The 20,119-nt window shown below is 48.8% G+C and overlaps 1 protein-coding gene across 2 annotated transcripts in view; it reads right to left on the bottom strand.

Annotated features, from left to right (window-relative positions):
• The window catches only part of PDIA5 (protein disulfide isomerase family A member 5), a 93,501-nt gene that overhangs the window by 28,629 nt on the left and 44,753 nt on the right, over positions 1 to 20,119 (bottom strand). For both annotated transcript variants that reach the window (XM_042955602.1, XM_042955603.1), the window contains exons 8-11: positions 14,306 to 14,373; positions 7,315 to 7,406; positions 7,150 to 7,221; positions 603 to 739 (exon numbers count right to left, since the gene is read on the bottom strand). In XM_042955602.1, coding sequence (XP_042811536.1) covers positions 603 to 739; positions 7,150 to 7,221; positions 7,315 to 7,406; positions 14,306 to 14,373 — 369 coding nt within the window. The remainder of the gene's footprint in view (positions 1 to 602; positions 740 to 7,149; positions 7,222 to 7,314; positions 7,407 to 14,305; positions 14,374 to 20,119) is intronic.

Genomic DNA, 20,119 nt, shown 5'->3' with positions numbered 1-20,119 from the left:
AAGAGGATGGGGAGGACACTCGCCTAGAAAACTCCTGAGGCCTCCCAGCCATTATTGCAGACCCTTTTACACACATTTCCCTTCCTTGATCCACTGTGGCCACTTCAGGGCATGAAACTTTCAGGTGAAGCAGAAGGAAGGCATTTTACATGCTGGGGGATCTGAGGCTCCAGACCTGGCCTTGCTGGGCCGTCTCAGCTGCTGGGCAAGATACAGGCTCTGTTGGGGCCTCAATTTCCCCCACCTAGATTAGAGGTGATTACTATTCTAGGTAGTATCTCAGGACCCCTCCAGTCCTAATTCCTCCAATTCTGGGAAATTTATTTGCATTTCCCGACTTATGCTGACTTAGGGGAACGTGCTCAGGCCCACTAGGTTGAGGTGAGGAACACCGGGGCCCGATGAGGACATGGGTACTGTTCCAATGGTGATGCAGGGTGGGCTGTGTGTGCCGTGGGGGCGGGGAACCTTGCCTGGCACCAGTGCATCCTGGCATAGAGGAGGCATCCAACAGGCCAGTGCTCACTGGACTCGTGTCCCAGAGCAGTGCCTGTCCTACGCTGAGAGAGGAAAGGCTGTGGCAGGAGCAAGGTTCCACTCACATGGGGCGTGGAACATGACGAGAACAGAGGAGTGTTCCTTCACAAACTGGTCAAAGTCTTCGTCGGTCAGGTGATAAACGGAGCCGCCCTCATCTGCCCAGGGAGTCTCGGGGACCTGGGGCTGTGGCGGCTGCGGACTGGAAGACCAAAAACAGGCAGAGCTCAGAGCAAGCCCGGGGCCTGAGCAGCCCTTACGAAATCCAGCCCCCTGGTGAAAGCTCCCACTGGCTCATATGGCCTGCTGCAAGGGCTCACCAGAAACCCCTCAGTGGAGAAGCCAGGGGTGAGCAATCTGGCCCTGCCCACCCTGCCTTCCCCTCAGAGCCCCAGAAGTGCAGAGCTGATGTCTTCTTATAAATAGTGGCTTTCAGCTAGAGCTCCCTAGGCAATTCAAGAAACCCCACTTCCTCCCAAGAATCTGGGGGTTTGATAGCATCTCAAGCTCTTTCAAACTTTCAGCAAACTGGCAAGAATAGCAACAAAAAAGTGACTTTTGGAAAAGCTCTCTGTTGTGCTTGGTAGCTCCCCACAGGAAGGGCAGAGAGTGGGGAGAGGAAAGAATGGGGGGGCAGGGTATGTGCAGTGGTATGGAGGAAAGAGAGAGGCCAAGTGTATGAGAAAGACCAAATTTGGGCTGGGGAAGGGGCTGGGAAAGGGAGGCTGCCACATGGGTGGTGCGAGGTGTTCACTGACCAGCATGGGAGGAAGGTTGTGATGAGGAAGAGTGAGGCCAAGGGGAACAAGATCAGGGACACCCTAACCTTGACGGCATCTACACTATATCACTAATCCTTCCTAGAGACAACTGGATAACTGGAAGGAAGTTATCTAGTTCTCTCAGAGGCAGAGCGCTGGAGCAGGAAGTCAGGCTTGGAGGTCAGTCCAGATCCCTCCTCCCCACCTGCTAGCTGAAAACCTGGGGAAGCTGTCTAACCTCCCAGGAGCCTGCTTCCACCTGGGATGACCGCATGCTGGTATCTGCATCACCAGATGTTCTGGGGAGAGGCTGCAGGAGCCCTCTGGAACTCTGTTCCAGAGTTGAGGACAAGACTGCTGGTGACACAGAGCTCCAGCTGCTTTGCTGCCACACGCACCTTTGCCAGAGCACCTTAATTGCCACTTGAAAAAACCCTTTAGGATGACAAATGTGAAAAGACAACCATCGTTTCCTGCCTTTGAGGGCCTACAGTAGAGAAAAGGTGTACGGTTCCAGCAGCCAGAACTAGAGATAATGAGAGAAAATGTGGCTGACACAATGGGATCTGCCAACCCCGCCGTGTGACTAGCAGAGGGGAACCTGCCACTCCCAACCCGCAGAGGGCCTGGGTTTGATGTCACCTTCAGAAGCCCTCCCTTCTGGCCTCAGCCACCCTGAACCCAAGCAATGGGAAATAGCAGTAAGAGGGCAAACCACTTCCAGCCCACGCACGGCCAGTGTCAGATGCAGCTGGTGGCAAAATCAAGCTTTAGAATGGGTCACTAGCCAGACGACGGTCCTAGACTGACACCAGGAGACCTAGGCTCCCATACTTGGACTCCAAATACCACTAATTCCACTTTAGGGAATTTATCTTTCCAGTACACCTGCACACATGCAAAACTATGTATGTTTGAGGTATTGGTTGTAGGATGATCTATCATGGCAAAGACTAGAAACAACCTGTGTTAGTTGGTAGGAAATGGTTAATTGCAGTCCGTCCACACTATGGGGGTTCAGCATGATGAAGAACAAAAACCTCTCTATGCATGGATGTGGATAGACCACGGGGACGTACTGAACAGGCCATAACATACTAATTTTTGCATAAAATAGGGAGAGATAAAAAAAATTAGTAATCTGCATTTGCTTGTATCTGCATAAAGAAACTAATCAAAGTCGTTGCCTCTAGGGGGTTGGGGGGTGGGGAACAGGATGAAGGAAACACATGGAAGCAAGACCTGTCAATGTAGGATTTTTAAGTATCTTTTTAAAGAATCATTTTTATTACGTGAATGGAATCTATTCAAAAATGAAAATAACTTTTAAACATCTTGTGACAGCACAGAATGGAGAAGACATGGCTTAGCTGCTGTATGAATGTATGAAAGTGCCTGAGAAACTTCTAGTTAAGCACAGAGAACACACTCTAAAACCACCACAGTAATAGTACAAGACTTAAAAAGAAGAAAGTAAGAACCCACAGAAGCGAAAAGAACAGGAAAGAATACAACGGCGAAGATAGAAAAAAGAGGTCAGTGCAATTTTAGAAGCTAGGAAACGGACCTAGCAAAACAGAAGGCAGAGACCTGAGGTGCTGGGTGCGGTCAGGGGGTGGGGGGACAACCACACCCATAGCAAAGGCGCTTAAGGACCCCGAGGCACCACCGCTCGAAGCAGGGCTGTGGCCGGGGCTAGAAACAAGGGCACACGGAAAGCCTGAAAGCCAGGCCCTCAGATCCTGGCCCTCAGGCTAGCAGCCAGGTGAACGCCCCTCTCCCCGCCAGTAGACAACAGCTGACTCTCTGGAGAGGATTGCCAGAGCTGGGCACAGTGGCAAGCATACTCACTAGACAGAGAAGTATCGAGCAGAAGTCTGAGGCCAAACACAATTGCTGAATTATGCCTTTTACATCTCTCTCCTTGAAGACTGGGGCTCCCACTTACCACTGTACCTCCCACACCTAATGATGCACACACCCAGGAGATGCGTTTTGAATAAATGATGGAATGAGAGAAGAATGGTTGAAGGAACTGTGTGTTTAATATGGAGAGGACATGGGGAACACAATAGCTATCTTCAAATATTTCACACTGCATCAGAAAGAGAAAGTAACATTTATTTTCTATGGCTCCGAAGGGGAGAACCAACAAGTAGAAGCTCCAGAGAAAGAACCTTCAGTCAACAGAAGAACCTTCTACCTACAAGAGATGGGAGGGAAAGGGAAAGAGAGCCATGCTGGGAGCCAGAAGAGCTGCGTTTGAGTCCTATTTCCTCCATTTACCAGCTCTGCGGCTTAAGCCACCAACCTGACCTCAGACACCTACAAGACAAAGTATTTGGAGGCCTTTCCTTACCTCTCAGGTACATCTAGACAGATAATGTCTAGAGTAAGATATTTTATAAATTTATAAAGTACTACCCAAATGTTCCTACATATCCTTCATAACTGAAATCATAGAAATCATTCAAACATGAGTGGGCGACCTCAACATGAGGCAAGGCCCTGCTCTCTTGAGGTGTTCGAGTGGGACTGAGGTAGGTAACCATATCTGTTCTAGAGGTAATACAAACATTACAAGGGAAACTCTAGGGGCAGATTCACTGATGTTTCTATTCTCTTCCAGTCTTGCGACTCTGATTTCCTGGGCTCTCCAGACTAGGAAATTCACACAAATCAGATCCTTATCTGAGGTAGGTGCCCATGCCACAGGTGAGAAGATGCAATAAGCATCAGAAGTCAAGAAAACTTCGTGATTACTTTCAGTTCACTGCTGGTTGGAATAAAAATACACAGGCAGAAACAGGTGGCTAAGTCAAAATGGACTGCCACGTATATACCCTCTACGTGCCAAGCCCACTCAGCAGCATGAAACCTACAGAGAGAATGAGAAACATAGCCAGTGGAAGCCCAAAGGGGTCCCACCTGCCATGATAAACACACCCACGCTGGGGCCCTTGCACACTCAGACCCCAAGGTCTTCACCTGGCCTCACTCAGTGCCCAGTGGCTAGCCACTCGTTGGGGGCAGTAGGAAGGAGATCTGGATTCCTCTCTCCTGGTCTTCTGAAAGTCATCCAGAGAATTAACAAGGCCAGATCCACTCTCATTCTTCTACACTTGGCCACACATAAGCCCTGAGCAACCAACAGGGAGGCCCAGGGAAGAGGTGCAAGGAAGCAGGAAATGTGAGAACACTGCTATCCACCAAAATGTAGGACAAAACCGGTAAAGACATAAAACACCTGGCATAGCAGGGGGAGGGGGGCACACTTGGGTGGCTCAGTCGGTTAAGTGTCCCACTTCAGCCCAGGTCATGATCTTGTAGTCTGTGACTTCAAGTCCCATGTCAGGCTCCATGCTGACAGCTCAGAGCCTGGAGCCTGCTTCGGATTCTGTGTCTCCCTCTCTCTCTGCCCTTCTCCCACTCACACTCTGTCTCTCTGTCTCTCTCTCAAAAATAAATAAAACATTAAAAAAAATTAAGAAAAATAACATCTGGCACAGGGAAAAATCACACACAGAGCTGGGTACCTGTAGGGGGAAATCTGGAAGGAAATTCACAAAAACATCACAACACATAATCTTACAGTGGGGGTGACGGAAAGGCTTTCCTTTCCTTTTGTTTAAATATATTTGTAAGTTTTTCTATAATAACGTGTCTCACTTGGAGAGTCCTAAAATCAGGAAACATTTTAAAAAATTAAAAAACCGTGATATCGCTAGCTTGTGCCGGGGTGTGAGAGGAGGCAGCTCACTGCGGAGTCCTTTAGGACCTACCCTTGCTATGCTGGGGTGGGGTGGGCTACAGCCATGCCTTCGGAGGAGCTGCCCCCATGAGTGTCCCTGACAAAGTGATCATGGGGGGTTGGGCAGCTGGGCAGGGCTGCTCAGGGAGACCCCGATGCTGCACCCCCCCTCCCTGGAGTCACCCTACTAACCTTCTCAAAGAGCCTGGAGACCAGGGCTGGACCAGGGGCTGCTAACAAGATTTCCTTCCCAAGTTCCCATGTGGGGTGAGGAGAGGGAGGAAGGAGGAGGTGGGAAGTGGGGAGGCACCAGCCCAGGACTGCCTCCAGGTCTCTGTCCAGAGCAGAGTGTGGTGGAGGAGGTGGGATGGTGGTGGGCAGAGGGGGGTGGGGTGGGGAACAAACTGCCAGGCTCCAGTGGGGAGCTAATCACCTGTCTCAGAAATTCCACTGACGTGCTCCCCTTGTGCAGGGTTAGCAAGCAAGTCTGAACACTATTTAAAAGAAAACTAAACCTTATCCTTCCAAAAAGATAGGAGTATATTTTGAAACCAGAAAAGGTTAGAGAAGGGGGAGGGAAGCAGACAGATTTTATGCTCTGGTGACAAAAAAGATGGCTATTTGTTGAAACCTTCTCCCAAAGCAGAGTGAGATGTGTCTGGCTGGAAGAGAGGACATGCTTATTATCAAATGAGAAAAGAAACCAGGGGAGTGAAGGCCCAGGTTAAGACAATGAATACACAAGAATGGGGGGCCACCTTCCCGGGCAGGGGCTGGAAATGAGTGATAGATGGGGACAGACATGTGGAAATGCTTCCAAGAAACAAAAGATGCTATGCAAACACGGTGCTTCCGCTGTGTTTTTTCTCCTGGGGACTGACAACAGAAGACAGAGATTCAACCGTTAGAATCTGACAGTTTGTTGTTTTTTGGCGGGGGAGGGTACAAAATTCATCCTCCTTTCCCATTCTGAAAATACACATTTTCAACCTCCCTATCTTCGGATAACTATTTAACCTTTTGCCCCTCAGGGAATGATGTCAATGAAGACCCACCATGCTGGCAACTGGGGAAGGGGTAGAGGGCTCCAGCCAAAACTCAGGGGAGCTGCTGTTGCCCAGGGGCAAGCCTGGCCCTGCTACCTGTCACCTGCAGGAGCCTGGACAAGCTCTTTATGCCTTTGCACTGCTACCTTTTTCATTAAATAAGGCTAACAATAATGTCCTTACAAGGCTGTTCTGAGGATTACATGAGAATCCATAGGAAGTCTTTAGAACAGGGTCAGTCACAAAGTAGAGCCCAAAAAATGTTAGCTGGTTATTATTCCAAGAATTATGCACAAAGAGCCATACATCGGCAGTGACTGGTAAGTGCCAGACTGATAACAGGTAAAGCCAGAGCAAGCAGGGTAAGTGCTCAGCTGGGGATGGCCCAAGGAGGCTGCCAGGAGAGGCGACCCCCTCCCCTGCTCCCGTGACAGGAAGGGGTGGGGGGGACAGACTCCCCATTCAACACACCAGTCAAGGTCATGCCCAAGCCACAAGCCTAGTACGATGGGGGTCCAGGTGAGGGATACTTTGGGTTATAAGGATCTATCACGTTACAAATAGGCACACAAGGTCGCCAAGAAGCAGCATCTGTGGGGAGTGCACATGAATGGCAAAGCACTCTGCAAATCTAAGCTATGAGAGTATTTCCTAGCAGCTTCACAGCACCGAACACAGAATTATGTTTGAAATAAGTGTTCAGTTGACAATTCAATTTTCAGAGAGACCTGCAGTGGGGCCTCTCTCAAAACTGACATCCAAGGCAAGATATACCCTTAGCCAGCAGATAGACAGTAAGGGGGAAACGCTATTTAAAATGCTGTCACCATGGCCACAGTCACACCAAGTCCTCCTGGCTCCCATATCCTAACCCCACAAAGACCCCATCTTCACCTAGAAGCAATCCAGAAACCACAGTGTGGCAGCACAAAGGGCCCTTTGCCTTCCTGCTTCTCTTTCCCAGCTCCAGCCACAGCCCTGTGACCAGGGACCGCCCTGGGGAAGGGGTACCCTCCCTCCAGGCACACACCCCTGAGCCAACCGCCCCACTTACTTTTTCAGCCATTCCACAATGTCCTCAGCTGTGGACCCATAGTTGTCATACTGGAACAGAAACCGTCCTTTCCTGTGAAATGTGGACAGACAATGTCGGCTCAGCCAGGGATGCAAATGCCACCATGGAGGGGAGCGAGCGTCAGAAGGGAGGCAGGAGACTTACTCGAAATAGCAGATGGTGGGGTAGCCTCGCACATTATACTCCTCCTTGACGTTTTCAAATTCTGAGGGGTAGACGTTCATCCCAGCCAGCACCTAGGAGCAAAGGGAGAACAGGCTTATTGGCCCTCTGCCCCGCAGACAACATCCCCACCTTGCCAAGCACAGCTTATCTGTCTATCCCACCAGAAACAGATGAAGGGGACAAAGCCTCACAAACTGACATGCAGCCCTGGGCAGCGGGGGGAGCATGGCAAGCTAATGCAGCTGGGAATGAGGGCTGAGAGCTGTGGAAGACATGGGGCCTGGGTCAGGTGGCACCCTCTGTACAGGCATTCCCTTTACTTGCCTGCGGGATGGCTATCCCAGAGTGAAACCCAAGTTCTGAGGGCTGAGGAAGACAGGTGGCTTTGCCACCAAGTTCAAGCAGGTCCTAGAGTGGGGCTGCTGCCATCCAAAAACACATTATGCCTCCTCCCTGCCCCTGTCAACTAAGGTTTCACTTATCTCTTAAGTTACAGTCACTGCTCAGCCACCCCACAACATCCTCATGGCCTGTCCTCAGTCTGTCCACCCAGGCTTTGTGTTCAATGTTCTTGGGCCTCACAGCTTGTACGTGGCCAGGGAGAGAGTGTGGCTCTTGTGACAATCCATCTGCCTGACTCTCCTCCCTCCAGACTCCCAGATTCCCCACCTCTCTCCTCCTGTGTGTAAGCATCGCCTACAGCCTGATTGTACCATCTCCAAAGTTTGAACATTTTTTGGTTGCAGGGGTCCCCATATCCAACACTTCTAACTGGGAAAGGAGAATTTCAGTAGCTGTGTTACTGACAACAGGGCTAAATACTAAGAACAACCCAGAGTCCTCTAAAACTCCTTCCCTGAAGCAGTAATCTTTTCTAGGGCAGGATCAGGTGCCCGGAAAGGACTTTGAATCTGTTCTTATAGGAGAATGAAGATAGAGTGGCCAGATACAGGAAGGCTGTTCCACAAAGCAGGGCAGCATGGAAGAAAAGGGAAAGGGACTTCAAAAAGCCAGGAGCAGTTATAGAGGCAGAGAGAAGAAACACGGGAAGCTCATTTTGCTGAACAATATAGAAGGAAACATAGGGTGGGAGGGGGATGGGCTAAATGGGTAAGGGGCACTAAGGAATCTACTCCTGAAATCATTGTTGCACTAGATGCTAACTAACTTGGATGTAAATTAAAAAAATAAAATTAAAAAAACAAAGAAGGAAGCATAGGACAAGAAAAAGGACAATAGTCTCAGTGGACAAGAAACTTGATTCAGAAGACTGTGTCCACTTAGGAATCATGTGGCCTTGGGCAAGTCACTTACCCTCACTGAGGCTCCTTGTGTGGAAGACATGGGCGATGGGAATATCACAGGGCTCTTAAGAGAACTGAACCAGGTGACCCAGGTCAGAGGTTCAGCACAGGACTGATGTTGAACAATCGTCAAGTTCTTGACTTCCTACCAAATCCTCCTGGTGATGAAAGCCTCTGGCAGCACCATCCCCAGAGGCATCTAAACAAGTCTTTCTGAGGCGCCTGGGTGATTCAGTCTGCTGAGCGTCCAGCTCTTGATTTCGGCTCAGGACATGATCTCACGGTTGTGGGATCAAGCCCTGACTCGGGCTCTGCACTGAGCGTGGAGCCTGCTTGGGATTCTCTCCCTCCCTCTCCCTCTGCACATGCATATATGTGTGCTTGCATGGTCGCTCGCTCTCTCTCTCTCTCAATAAATAAAAAACATTAACCATGTCTTTCCAACTGTTTTAGGTACCTAGCACAATGCCTGGCATACAGTAGGCACACAATGTTTACTAAATCACCAATTTCCACACCCCCCCCCCCCAGCTCATTTGTGGGATGTTGCAAGGAATACAGGGAGAATTAGTCTGAAATAGAACTTACTAGAAGACCTGGAACCCTCTAAAAGCCTTTCTGTTCATTTCCCCAGACTGATTCAGCAGCCTGTTCCAGTAATAATTGTCTACTTTAAAGTTCTTTTTTTATTCTAATTGATCTCCCTAGTGTCAGTGCACATCCACCATGAGATTAATCTTCCACATCCTCCTCTTTCATTACATCACTTCCCTGCACAAAACCTTTCAATTCCACTAAATATGAGCTAGAATCTAACTCCACGCTCAAAGATCATACAGTCCCTATCTCATTTCTGAATTCTTCTTTCTTACAAAACCCTTAATTGTACACCTGCTAGAGTCTAGGTTTATGATTCTCCCAGGAATTGGAAAGTCTGAGATCTCTGCACAGGGAGGAAGTTGGACCGATCTCCATCTAAGGCACCTTGCAGATGGGTAATATACCACAGTAGCCAGGAGCCTAGGCTCAGGCATCATGATGTTGGGTCTGAGCCCTAACTCCTCACTTAGTAGACACATTTCTTTGAATTAAGTCAGATGCCTCTGTGCCTGTTTCCTCATCTGTAACCACCTCTTATGACTGCTGTGAAGACTGAATGAGACAGTACAAGTAGAGTAACTACAGCACTCAGAACATGCTAGCTGTTTTCATCAATACTACGAAGCAGCTCTGAACTCTGCACATGCTGTGCTCCCCTGGCCCTGACATTTTGTCTTCCCGTCCCTCTGCTTAGGATGCCCACGTCCCATCTCCCAGTTACTACCGAAGACTTATTCATCCTGTAAGGCAAGTCCAATCCCACCTTCCCGGACAGCCTTTCCAAACCACCTTTGCTTGTGATGAACTTTCAACTCTCTGGGTTTTTGTAGCACTCTTGTACCACTTGGGGGCATTTATTAATGAGATAAATATTTTTTGAACAACTACGTACACTTTTTGGAATCTGGAAAGCCAACTGAGGCAAAACTGGCCTCGGCTTAAGAGTTACGGCCACAACACCTGACCCTGAGCCACATGTGCTGGTGCCGTTCGGTTGGCGTGACCCGTTCTGCCTCATGTTCAGCCCGTGTTCTGACAGGAACAATCATGGATGCTTCACAGAGCAGACAACACATGAGCTGGTGCTCAAGGGAGAGTCAGATTTCCACAGACATTCCAGAAAGAGAACATGGAAGCAAGACAAAACAAGATGCAGCCCAAGAGGTAAGGAATATATGCTGGTTTAACTGGACTGTAGGACACAGAAGGGGGCAGGAAGAGAAGGCTGGACAGGTTCAGTGAACTCACTCTGGAAAAGGCTTTAGTGCCTAAGAAACCAGGACTTTGTTTAAGAGGTGCTGGAGGGTTTTCCAGCTGCATTCTTTTCTTTTTTAAAAAAAATATAAACAGGTCAAGCTGTAAGGGGCGAGTCGTGGGTCAGGGAGAGAAATCAGCAGCCTTTGGCAACCACTCTGTGTGGGCTAACCAGGGCCTGACCCAGGATGGTAGGCAGGGAGAGGACAGGGTGTGAGGAAGAGAGATGTGTGAGGATGCCCTGGCAGAAAGGCACGTTGTCAGTGGAGCCTGGGGTACTTGGGAAGAGTCATGAAAGAAAGCTGCCAGTCTGCTGGATGGAAAGGTACTGAATTTTATTTTAGACATTCTGCATTTGGGACACAGGGAGAAAAATCCAGACCAAGATGTCAAGCAGGGAATCTGACACATGATACTGGAGGTCAGGGACTCAGGCTCCATGGAGCTACATTTTGTTGAAATTATGGATGTAGATAAAATCACTGAGGGAGAGGCCATCACAACAAGGAAAGCATGGTGCCAAGCCCTTGGCCCTAATAAGAAAAGAAGCTGAAAAAGCAGAATCTTGGGAGCACCCTCATTTAGTGAGTGGGAGGAATAGGAAGTACAAATAGGAAGTGTGTCTATGAAGTGTCTGTAGCTCACAGAGCTGTTTCCACACACCAGCCGCTTGCTCTTCACAACAACCTAGTGAGGTGGGCAGGGTTTGCATTATCATCTCATTTTACAGATAGGGAAAGAGAGACTCCGAGCCTATTTGCCCAAGATCTCCTCACCGGTTAGTAAGAGCCAGATCCAGAGTCTGATGTGCACAGGTCTATCACCAGGACCACCCCATGTCATGGTGTTTACATCTAGATGGCCCATCATGGCCAAGAGAAACAAAAGACTCAGTGTGGACCTCAGTAACTAGCAAAGCTGGGAAGAGGAAGCAGATGGGGACAGGCTCGCTCTGACAGCCGCTCTGAGACAGGGAGCAGCAACGGCTGCTGACGAGGATGGCAATTAGCAGGGATAGGTGGGACAGACACTGATGATTCACCAGACATTAATGACAGCAAAAGAGAGGCAGAACTGAGTTTGGAAAATGGCAAAGGCTGAGCATCCCTGATCTGGCCTGGCTTACATCTTCATGACATCACCAAGTTGGACACCTCCCAAGAAATCTGTAGAGGAGGAAGGTTTCTGACCCTTGCCACAGACATGGGCTAGCCAGAAAGGGTTCGTGGACGACAGAGATGAAGAGGAGACGAGGTGCCAGTCCAGCTAGGTCTCAGCAGTGGTGAGGGGTAGGCTTTAGATTTCCGGGGGCAGCCCACCTCTGCCCTGAGTGTGAGGACGGAAAGGAATCATGCTTCTAGTCACCCTCTCTGGGGAGCTGTAGCTGCACCATGAGCCCTGGCCTCCAGAGGCCTCTCATAGAAGGTGGTGTCTATGTGGCCAGACCTTTCCCTATTTATGGAGTGGGGAAAGGGTGAGAACTTTCAAAAGGTGCTTTCTTGAGAAACAGAACAAAACATACCCCAAGCAAGAAAATACAGAAGGAAATGAATGTGTTCATACAACACAGATGCCTTAGGCCAAGGTAACTAACACCTGGCCAAAGCTGGGCTTGACCAGCCAGGCTGTCCAGGTACTCAGACGATCCCACTGAGTTTTCTGTAACGTTGTCTAGGGCACTGGGAGGGTCACTTTTTATGTTTCTTGACCTGGGTGCAGGCAGGAAAGGCAGGCACTGCTGTTGTTGTTGTCTCCTTTTTTGGAACCAAGTACCCTTAACACAAATAATCTTCACGGATAATCTTGAGAAAGAGCATAGTATGAGCCCAGGGCCAAGGGGCAAGCCCTCAGCTCACAAACATCCTTCCCACTTTGTCTCTGTCCTTAATAACTAATGCTCTGAATTCCTTCAAAAAGAGAAATATTTTTAATGTAAATACTGAGCTTAAAATAAAACGTGCTCAAGAGTGATAAGCCACACATTCATTCATTCACTTATCCGTATGTATGGGGTACCACAAGCTTGGCCCTGTGCTCTGTGTTGAAGAAACAGATGTGAACCAAACAGTGTCCCAGTACTCAAGAAGCTCACACTACAGTGAGAAAATCATACTATAATTAGTGTCAACTGGTGAAGAAAGTGATCTGGAATACAAGCAAAGATGAGCAGACCTGGCCATGCACGGCAAGGACAAACTCTATGGGAGCATGGAAGGGACTGGAACACTGAGTTTGGCAGGTAGATGCAGCATTGGCTGGGAACCTTCCAGAAGGTGCACAAGAATAGCACCAAGACCTTACCTGCTTTGGTGGGGCTGGCCAGGTATTTGTGATGTGACTGGGGCTGGAGCTATTTAACTTCCACCGCACCACAGAGTTAGGAAGTTGAGTGGAGAAGTTTTCTAAGAGTATGCGAGTTATGAGTAGGGAGAACACTGGATAATTAAGTCTTTTCTCCAGGCGAAATAATCGTCATATATGCTATCTATTAAGGCCCCAAAATGCGAAGTGAAACTTCCCCCAAGTGATGTATGTGTGCCCCGAGGCCAAACATCTCCAGGTGAGTTGCTAAAAATTCATTAGTGATAAACAAGCAGGACCTTGGTGTTGCCCGAGAATGAGGTCAAAAGAGAAAGCACTGGTTCTTTGCAACCCAGGCTTGTAGCGGGCTAGGCTAGCAGGGCTGTGTCACCATGCCCATGTACACTTTTTAAATTGACTCTGAACTAATCACCAACTTCATTTGATCTGTAAAGATCATGATTCAGTTTTAAGAAATCAGAACTCCCTTAGTGGGACTTTGGCCAGCCCCACCATGGTGATGGCTCTCCTCCCCACAACCTTTCATGAAAAGCATATGGATTTTTCCATGCTCCCTAGAGGGGCCAACAGTTATTTTTCTGTTACCACCAACAAAAACAAAACAAAAAACCCTCGGTATTTGTGTGGCTCAGGGAATGCGCAAAACTAGATAGACACGTGGCACAGAAGAGACAAGGCTGGCAGGTGGAGGCTGCCCAGAGATGACTGGGACCATCAGTGAGTGGTCCTCAGCCTGGTGAGGTCTGACTGTCCAGTCTCCCCTGCCCTTGCTGCACCATCCTGGTTGTTCTTCCTTCCTGAGGCTCGTTTCCTCAGGGGCTCCTCTTCCCCCTCTTGTCCCTGAAAGATGGGCACTCCTGACACAACCCTGCCTCCTGTCTGCTTCACCCCCCCCCCCCCCACACACACACACACACTGCACACTCTCCTTCAGAGAGCGCCTGCGAGTTCGGGTGTCCGGCTCCCCACCTGGACTGCCTCTTTCTGCTGTCGTTTCCACGGCTCCTCCAGCCCCACATAAACAGATCCCTGGTAAGCCTGGCAGGACACTTTCCCGTGAATCTGCTTGTGCTTTGGGCCCACCACTGGTCACCATGCCCCTTTTGCCGCCACTGGGCTGCCCAGCACTGGGAGCCTTGGCCTGCTTTGGAGCCCAGCCCCAGTAATTCTGGAGCCATGATGCTCTGCTGATGGCCCCTGGCCACCCAGCAATACCACCTGGGCTTCTTGCTGGTTTCCTGGCTATTTCGTCACTGGCCTTGCTTGGACAAGCACTGAACTCTCCTGGTCCCAGCAACTCTGGGGAGTTCTTGCCATCCACCAAGAACAGGTCTGAGTCACATGCCCAGGGCAGCGGGAGGGTGACTCCTTGAGATTTTCAGACCTGCCCTCTCCCTGCACCCTAGGCCCCTTCCTCCCACCGCCTCTCCAGGTGAGAGGGAGAAGTCTGGGAGTTGGCCAGCTCTGTCAGGCCCATGGGCCTCACTCACAACGTGGCCTCGCAGCTGGGTCGCGGCCTTCTGGAAATGTGGCATTATCCTCTTGCACACGCTGCACCCTGGTCACAGATAGAAGAGAAACAAACTTGGTTACGGTGGGTGCTGGACCCCTATGCCCTGGCTTCTCTCCCCTCAGGCTAACCTCTGCCAGCAAACATTTACTCAGCCTGCAGAAGGGCAGGACTGCTGCTGACCCTGAGGACACAGAAGGAATAGAGGCCCTGCCCTCCAAAGAGCTTACAATCTTGATAGTGTAGACCACGACACAGCCCGGCAGTCCCTCGATAAATGTGGGACTGACTAAGCAAATGTGACACAGCTGGAGAAGGTCAAAGCGTGGAATAGTTTAGGGCTGATCATGAGTTCAACAGGAATACAGGGAACCCGAACATGTGACAGGAAAGCACAGTCAGGGACTGTAAATGAACCTGAATCAGATGCCATTAGGAAGAAAAATGTGCAACCATGGGTACAATGACTCTTGGGATTTCCATGCCCCTTTTCTTAACAAGAATAACTGGGCAGTGAGTGGAGATGGGCTGGGTGTGAAATACTGACTCTGGCCTTGCAGGAGGCGCACCAGGCCAGGATTGGCACACCTGAGGGCCTGTCTTCCCTGGATGCACTGCGTGGTGGCCCTGGACATGGCTCTCTGGGTGATGGCTCCTTCTGGCAAATGAGGAGGGTTGGAGCAGACAACCTCAGGCCCCTTCCAGCTCTGACATCGAGGATTCTGTGATGTCTCTGGCTCAACCCTCTGTGGGGTTCTGTGGTCACTCTTCTCCTGGGATGATGAAGGCCTCCCAAGCCTTGGGGGACACAGGGCCAAGATAGCCAGGCCCCAAACATCCACTACCACTTCAGAGCGACCTTGCTTTAAAACCTCTCCGCTCACCCCGCCCCTGCATCGATCAGAGCAGGCCACATTTCCATAGTGATCCCACAGGACACATGTACCAGTTTCTTCAGACATAAGGAATTCAGACATGTCAGGCTGTTAGTCTTTCTGACAGCCGCTCTGCTGCAAAAAGGCTTTGAGATGCACTTGAAGGCTGTAGACACCAAAGCTGACCAGACCCCTGTGTCAGGCTGGATCTCATCTCAACATGACAGTGGGGACAGGGCCGAGCAGCAGTAGGCGGACAAGCTCTAATCCGTGTTTAGCTAACACCTTGGCAGACTGTGGGCAGAGTAATACAGATCGGAGAGGTGCTCTCACCCACGGGGCCAGATACAGACACTGGAGAACTGTGAGCAGGTCCAAGGTTCCACGGGAACCTCCCCAGAACAAGTCTGCTGGACCAAATGTGATGCAGGGGGTTTTGACATGGAACTCCCCAAATGCCCATGATCCTCCTGTGACATTCCTGCCCAGCAGACAGACGGACACACACTGTACACACACCAGCCTGGGCTTAGGTTCATGCCATTAGTTCAGGCTCAGACTCAGGGAGACTCAGGAGTGTGGGAGTGGTTGCAAGGACAGCCCGCAGCATCTGTCCTCAGAAGACAAGATGCACCTCTCTCCATCAGCTGCCACACACAGCCCCATCCCCACAAGTGTCATGAAGAAAAGAATGTGACATTTGTCAGGGGACACTGTTCCCATGGTGGGACACTCACAGAGGAGGGAAACAGGGACAACAAGGCCGACCCGGCCAGGTGCCCATGCTCCATGGTGGATGACACACAGCAGGGATAACGGGGGGCGCACAGCAAACAAGATGCTCAGCTCTGGGGAGTATGAGACCCAGGTCTCCCCTTGACTATCTGCTGCCTGTGCTAAGACTGAGCGAGTAGTCTGAGCCTCAGCTTTCCCATCTATGGAGTGGACACAGAGTCTCCCCTGGAGGCTGAGGGGCAGAGCCAACACTTGGGAGGACAGAGCCGGACGCTCAGCAAGGAAGGCACTGTCAATACAAGACCTGAGTGTCTGCACCTGCTAGGTCTGCAGTGGGGGAACACTCCACAGGGGACAGAGGATGTCACTCCCAGGAGGGAAAATAAGTCGGGGGCAGGGGGGAGTGAACTTGGAGTTCATCTACTCTTTATTCAGTGGCTTGATGAGATGGTGGGAGTCTGACACCCACTGGGCCACATTCATCAGTCAGGGGCTTAATTTATGAACTACTCCCACAGGGGTGGCGTCTCTTTTCCAGCTCTGCCCGTCTGCAGGCTGCAGCAACATTACCCTCATGTCCCCCACAAATCCCCATGGGTGGAGCCCAGCAGCTCTGGGAGAAGAAGTTAGTGAGGTGAAGAGGTGATGGAAGAGTAATAGGAAGCTACAGGCCAAGCCAGTTTCCAATTTAACTTGGCCAAAAATAGAGCTGGTACCATGATCCCTATCTGAATCTCTCTTTCAATGGATTTGTCAACCGGGAGGCACAGGAAGAGATAAGACTAATTGTCACTCTCAAACCCTGAAAGTTAGAGTGGTCACCCATTTATTTTCTCACTAATTCTGTCAACATTTACTGAATAAACAAGAGGTCCCAGGGACCCAGATTCCTTGTCACAAGTAAAGCCTCCCACTGCCTTTGGGTTCATTCACCCCGAACATGATCAAAGGATCAGAGTCCTAAAAGACTTCCCAGTTAGAGAACTAGTACGTTTCCAGGAATAAGCTGAATTATGAGGCCATGAAGGCTTGAGTGGACTAGTATAATAAAAAGCACACGTCTGTTTCTTTTTTTTTTTTTTTTAATTTTTTTTTTTTTTTTATTTTTGGGACAGAGAGAGAGAGACAGAGCATGAACGGGGGAGGGGCAGAGAGAGAGGGAGACACAGAATCGGAAACAGGCTCCAGGCTCCGAGCCATCAGCCCAGAGCCTGACGCGGGGCTCGAACTCACGGACCGCGAGATCGTGACCTGGCTGAAGTCGGACGCTTAACCGACTGCGCCACCCAGGCGCCCCGCACACGTCTGTTTCAATAAAAACAACAACAAAAGAGTCCTGAGGTTACCTGGGACCCAGGAGGCCATCCAGTCTGACCCCTTCACAAATTTGAACTTAACGGCTCCAAGTTTTCATCCTCCCTTCTCGACTATTAACTGCTCTGTGACACCAACAAGGGACCTAACTTCTATCCCACTTTCTATTATATAAAGGTAATAGCTATGCATGCCTCTCTGCCTGCTATGGGGAGGAGGATGGGCACCCTCCCAGACAGCCTGGGAAAGGGGTGGGGGAGATGGCACACACATTCCAGCGCAAACTGCTAGGGAACCACCTTTGTAAGTGATGGACTAGTGTCGTTTTAATGAAACCCACACGACTATACCATGATCCTGCCTGTGACACGAACTATATACAGACATATACTCGGTTTTAATCTCATCTAGCCCATACATTGAATCCTGAAAGGTTCTGAGATAAACCAAAGGGTGCCCTCTCCTCAAGGGGCTGGGTAGGCAGGACAATTCCTGAAGCAACTCACAGCTAAGCAGTTAATAAGATCCCTCCAAGGAGAAACAAAAAGGCGTGAAACCAACCAGTGAACATTAAAGAAGAGAATGACCCAAGGTTAAGGTGCATGACCATTCTGAGCAAAGCCTGATCTAACTAGAAGTAGGACACCAGGGCCTCCTTTCTATAGGCAGGCACACCCTTAAGGCCAGCAAGGTGTCTGAGAGGAGGCTGGGTTAGGGGGATACCCAGCAATCAACAGGGGCTGGGGACAGGCTATTGTTATGGTGAACAAACCACAGAACCACCAGAACCTCATAAAAGGGCAGCCATCTTGGGAGGCATGATCATTCAGGTGGAAATGGGAGGGGTCTTTGTCCAAAGAACTCAAGAAAAGGGATTCAAGGCAGGCTTACAAGAGTAAATAGAACTGAAATGAGAAGTTACAACTCACATCATAGAAATACAAAGGATCCTAAGAGACTAGTATGGACAATTAGTCACCAAAAAAAATTGGATAATTTAGAAGAAATATGCAAATTCCTAGAAACATATAATCTTCTAGGACTAAATCAGTAAGAAACAGAAAACCTGAATAGACCAATTACTAGCAATGAGATTGAATCAGTAATCAAAAACCTGCCAAAAACAAAAGTCCAGGACCAGATAGCTTCACTGATAAATTCTTTCAAACATTCAAAGATTCAATATCTATTCTCCTCTAACTCTTTCAAAACACTGAAAAGGAGGGGAATACCTCCAAATATATTTTATGAGGCCAGTTACTCTGATACCAAAACCAGACAAGAACACCACAAAAAGAGAAAATTATAGGCCAATATCCTTGATGAACATAGACGTGAAAATCCTCATCAAAATATTAGCAAACCAAATTCAACAATACATTAAAAGGATCATTCAACACAATCAAGTGAGCCAACAGACACATGAAAAGATGTTCAACATCACTCATCAGGGAAATGCAAATCAAAACCACAATGATATATCATTGTGTGCCACGCCTGTCAGAAGGGATTTTATCAAAAAGAAATAGCAAGTGTTGGCAAAGATGTGGAGAAATAGGAACTCTTGTACACTGTTGGTAGGAACGTACGTTGGTACAACTACTATGAAAAACAGTATGGAGATTCCTCAAAAAATTAAGAATACAACTCCCATATGATCCAGCTCTTCCACTACTGGAACAGTATTTATCTGAAGAATATAAAAACATTAATTTGAAAATATATATGCACTCCTATGTTTATTGCAGGATTATTTACAATAACCAATATATGGAAACAACCTATATGTCCATCAGTGGATGAATGGATAAAGAGCTGTGGTATGTATGGTATATATACGTGTATGTATGTATACACACACACACACACACACACACACACACACATATATACACAACAGAATTACTACTCACCCATAAAAAATAATGAACTCTTGCCCCCTGCAACAACATGGATGGACGCTGAGGGCATTATGCTAAGTGAAATAAGTCAGAAGGAGAAAGACAAAAACCTTATCATTTTACTTCCATGTGGAATCTAAAAACCAAACTAAACTAAACAAAAACAAACTCATAGTTCAGTGGTTACCAGAGGGGAAAGGGGCCTGGGGTGTGTGAAGGAAGTCCATTGTGGGGTGATGGATGATAGCCACTGATACTCCTCCAAGCCACGGACAGGCCAGGGCACACCCACATCCCACCACACATGGCCCCTCTCTCTCCAGTCTTTAGTTTTCTGAAGGGCATTATGCAGATCACAGAGCTACAGCTCTAGGGGCCTTACATAGGCTCTATTCCAGGGTTTTTCAATCTGTGGGTCAGGACCTGTTAGACTACAGGGTGGCCCAGGCAGAGTATGTGAGGCTTTGTAGAACATACTATCAACTAATTAACTCTGCTTAGCTTTTGAAAGCAGCCACAATCTATAAACAAATGAATATGTCTATTCCAACAAAAATTAACTTACCAAAAAAGATGGACAGCCCACGGGCCATAGTTTGCAGACCCTCTATTAGAGGGTTAGAGGAAAAACCAGTAACTTCTGAATAAAACAAAATAGGCTGGGGTGCATGGGTAGCTCAGTTGGTTAAAGCATCCGACTTCAGCTCAGGTCATGATCTCATGGCTTATGAGTTTAGGCCCCGCATCGGTCTCTGTGCTGACAGCTAGGAGTCTGGAGCCTGCTTCAGGTTCTGTTTCCCTCTCTCTCTGCCCCTCCCCGGCTTGTGCTCTGTCTCTCTCTCAAATATAAACAAACAAAGATACATACATAAAACAAAATAGAAAAACGAAATAGTGCATACTACATCTGGCAGAGTAGATGGCAAGTAGTAAGGGTAAAGTATGGTTTTGTAAAACTGTTGTTTCAGC

This window comes from Panthera leo, chromosome C2 (genome assembly GCF_018350215.1).
Source record: "Panthera leo isolate Ple1 chromosome C2, P.leo_Ple1_pat1.1, whole genome shotgun sequence".
Lineage (NCBI taxonomy): Eukaryota > Metazoa > Chordata > Mammalia > Carnivora > Felidae > Panthera > Panthera leo.
This window is presented reverse-complemented; position numbering and strand designations above follow the sequence as displayed.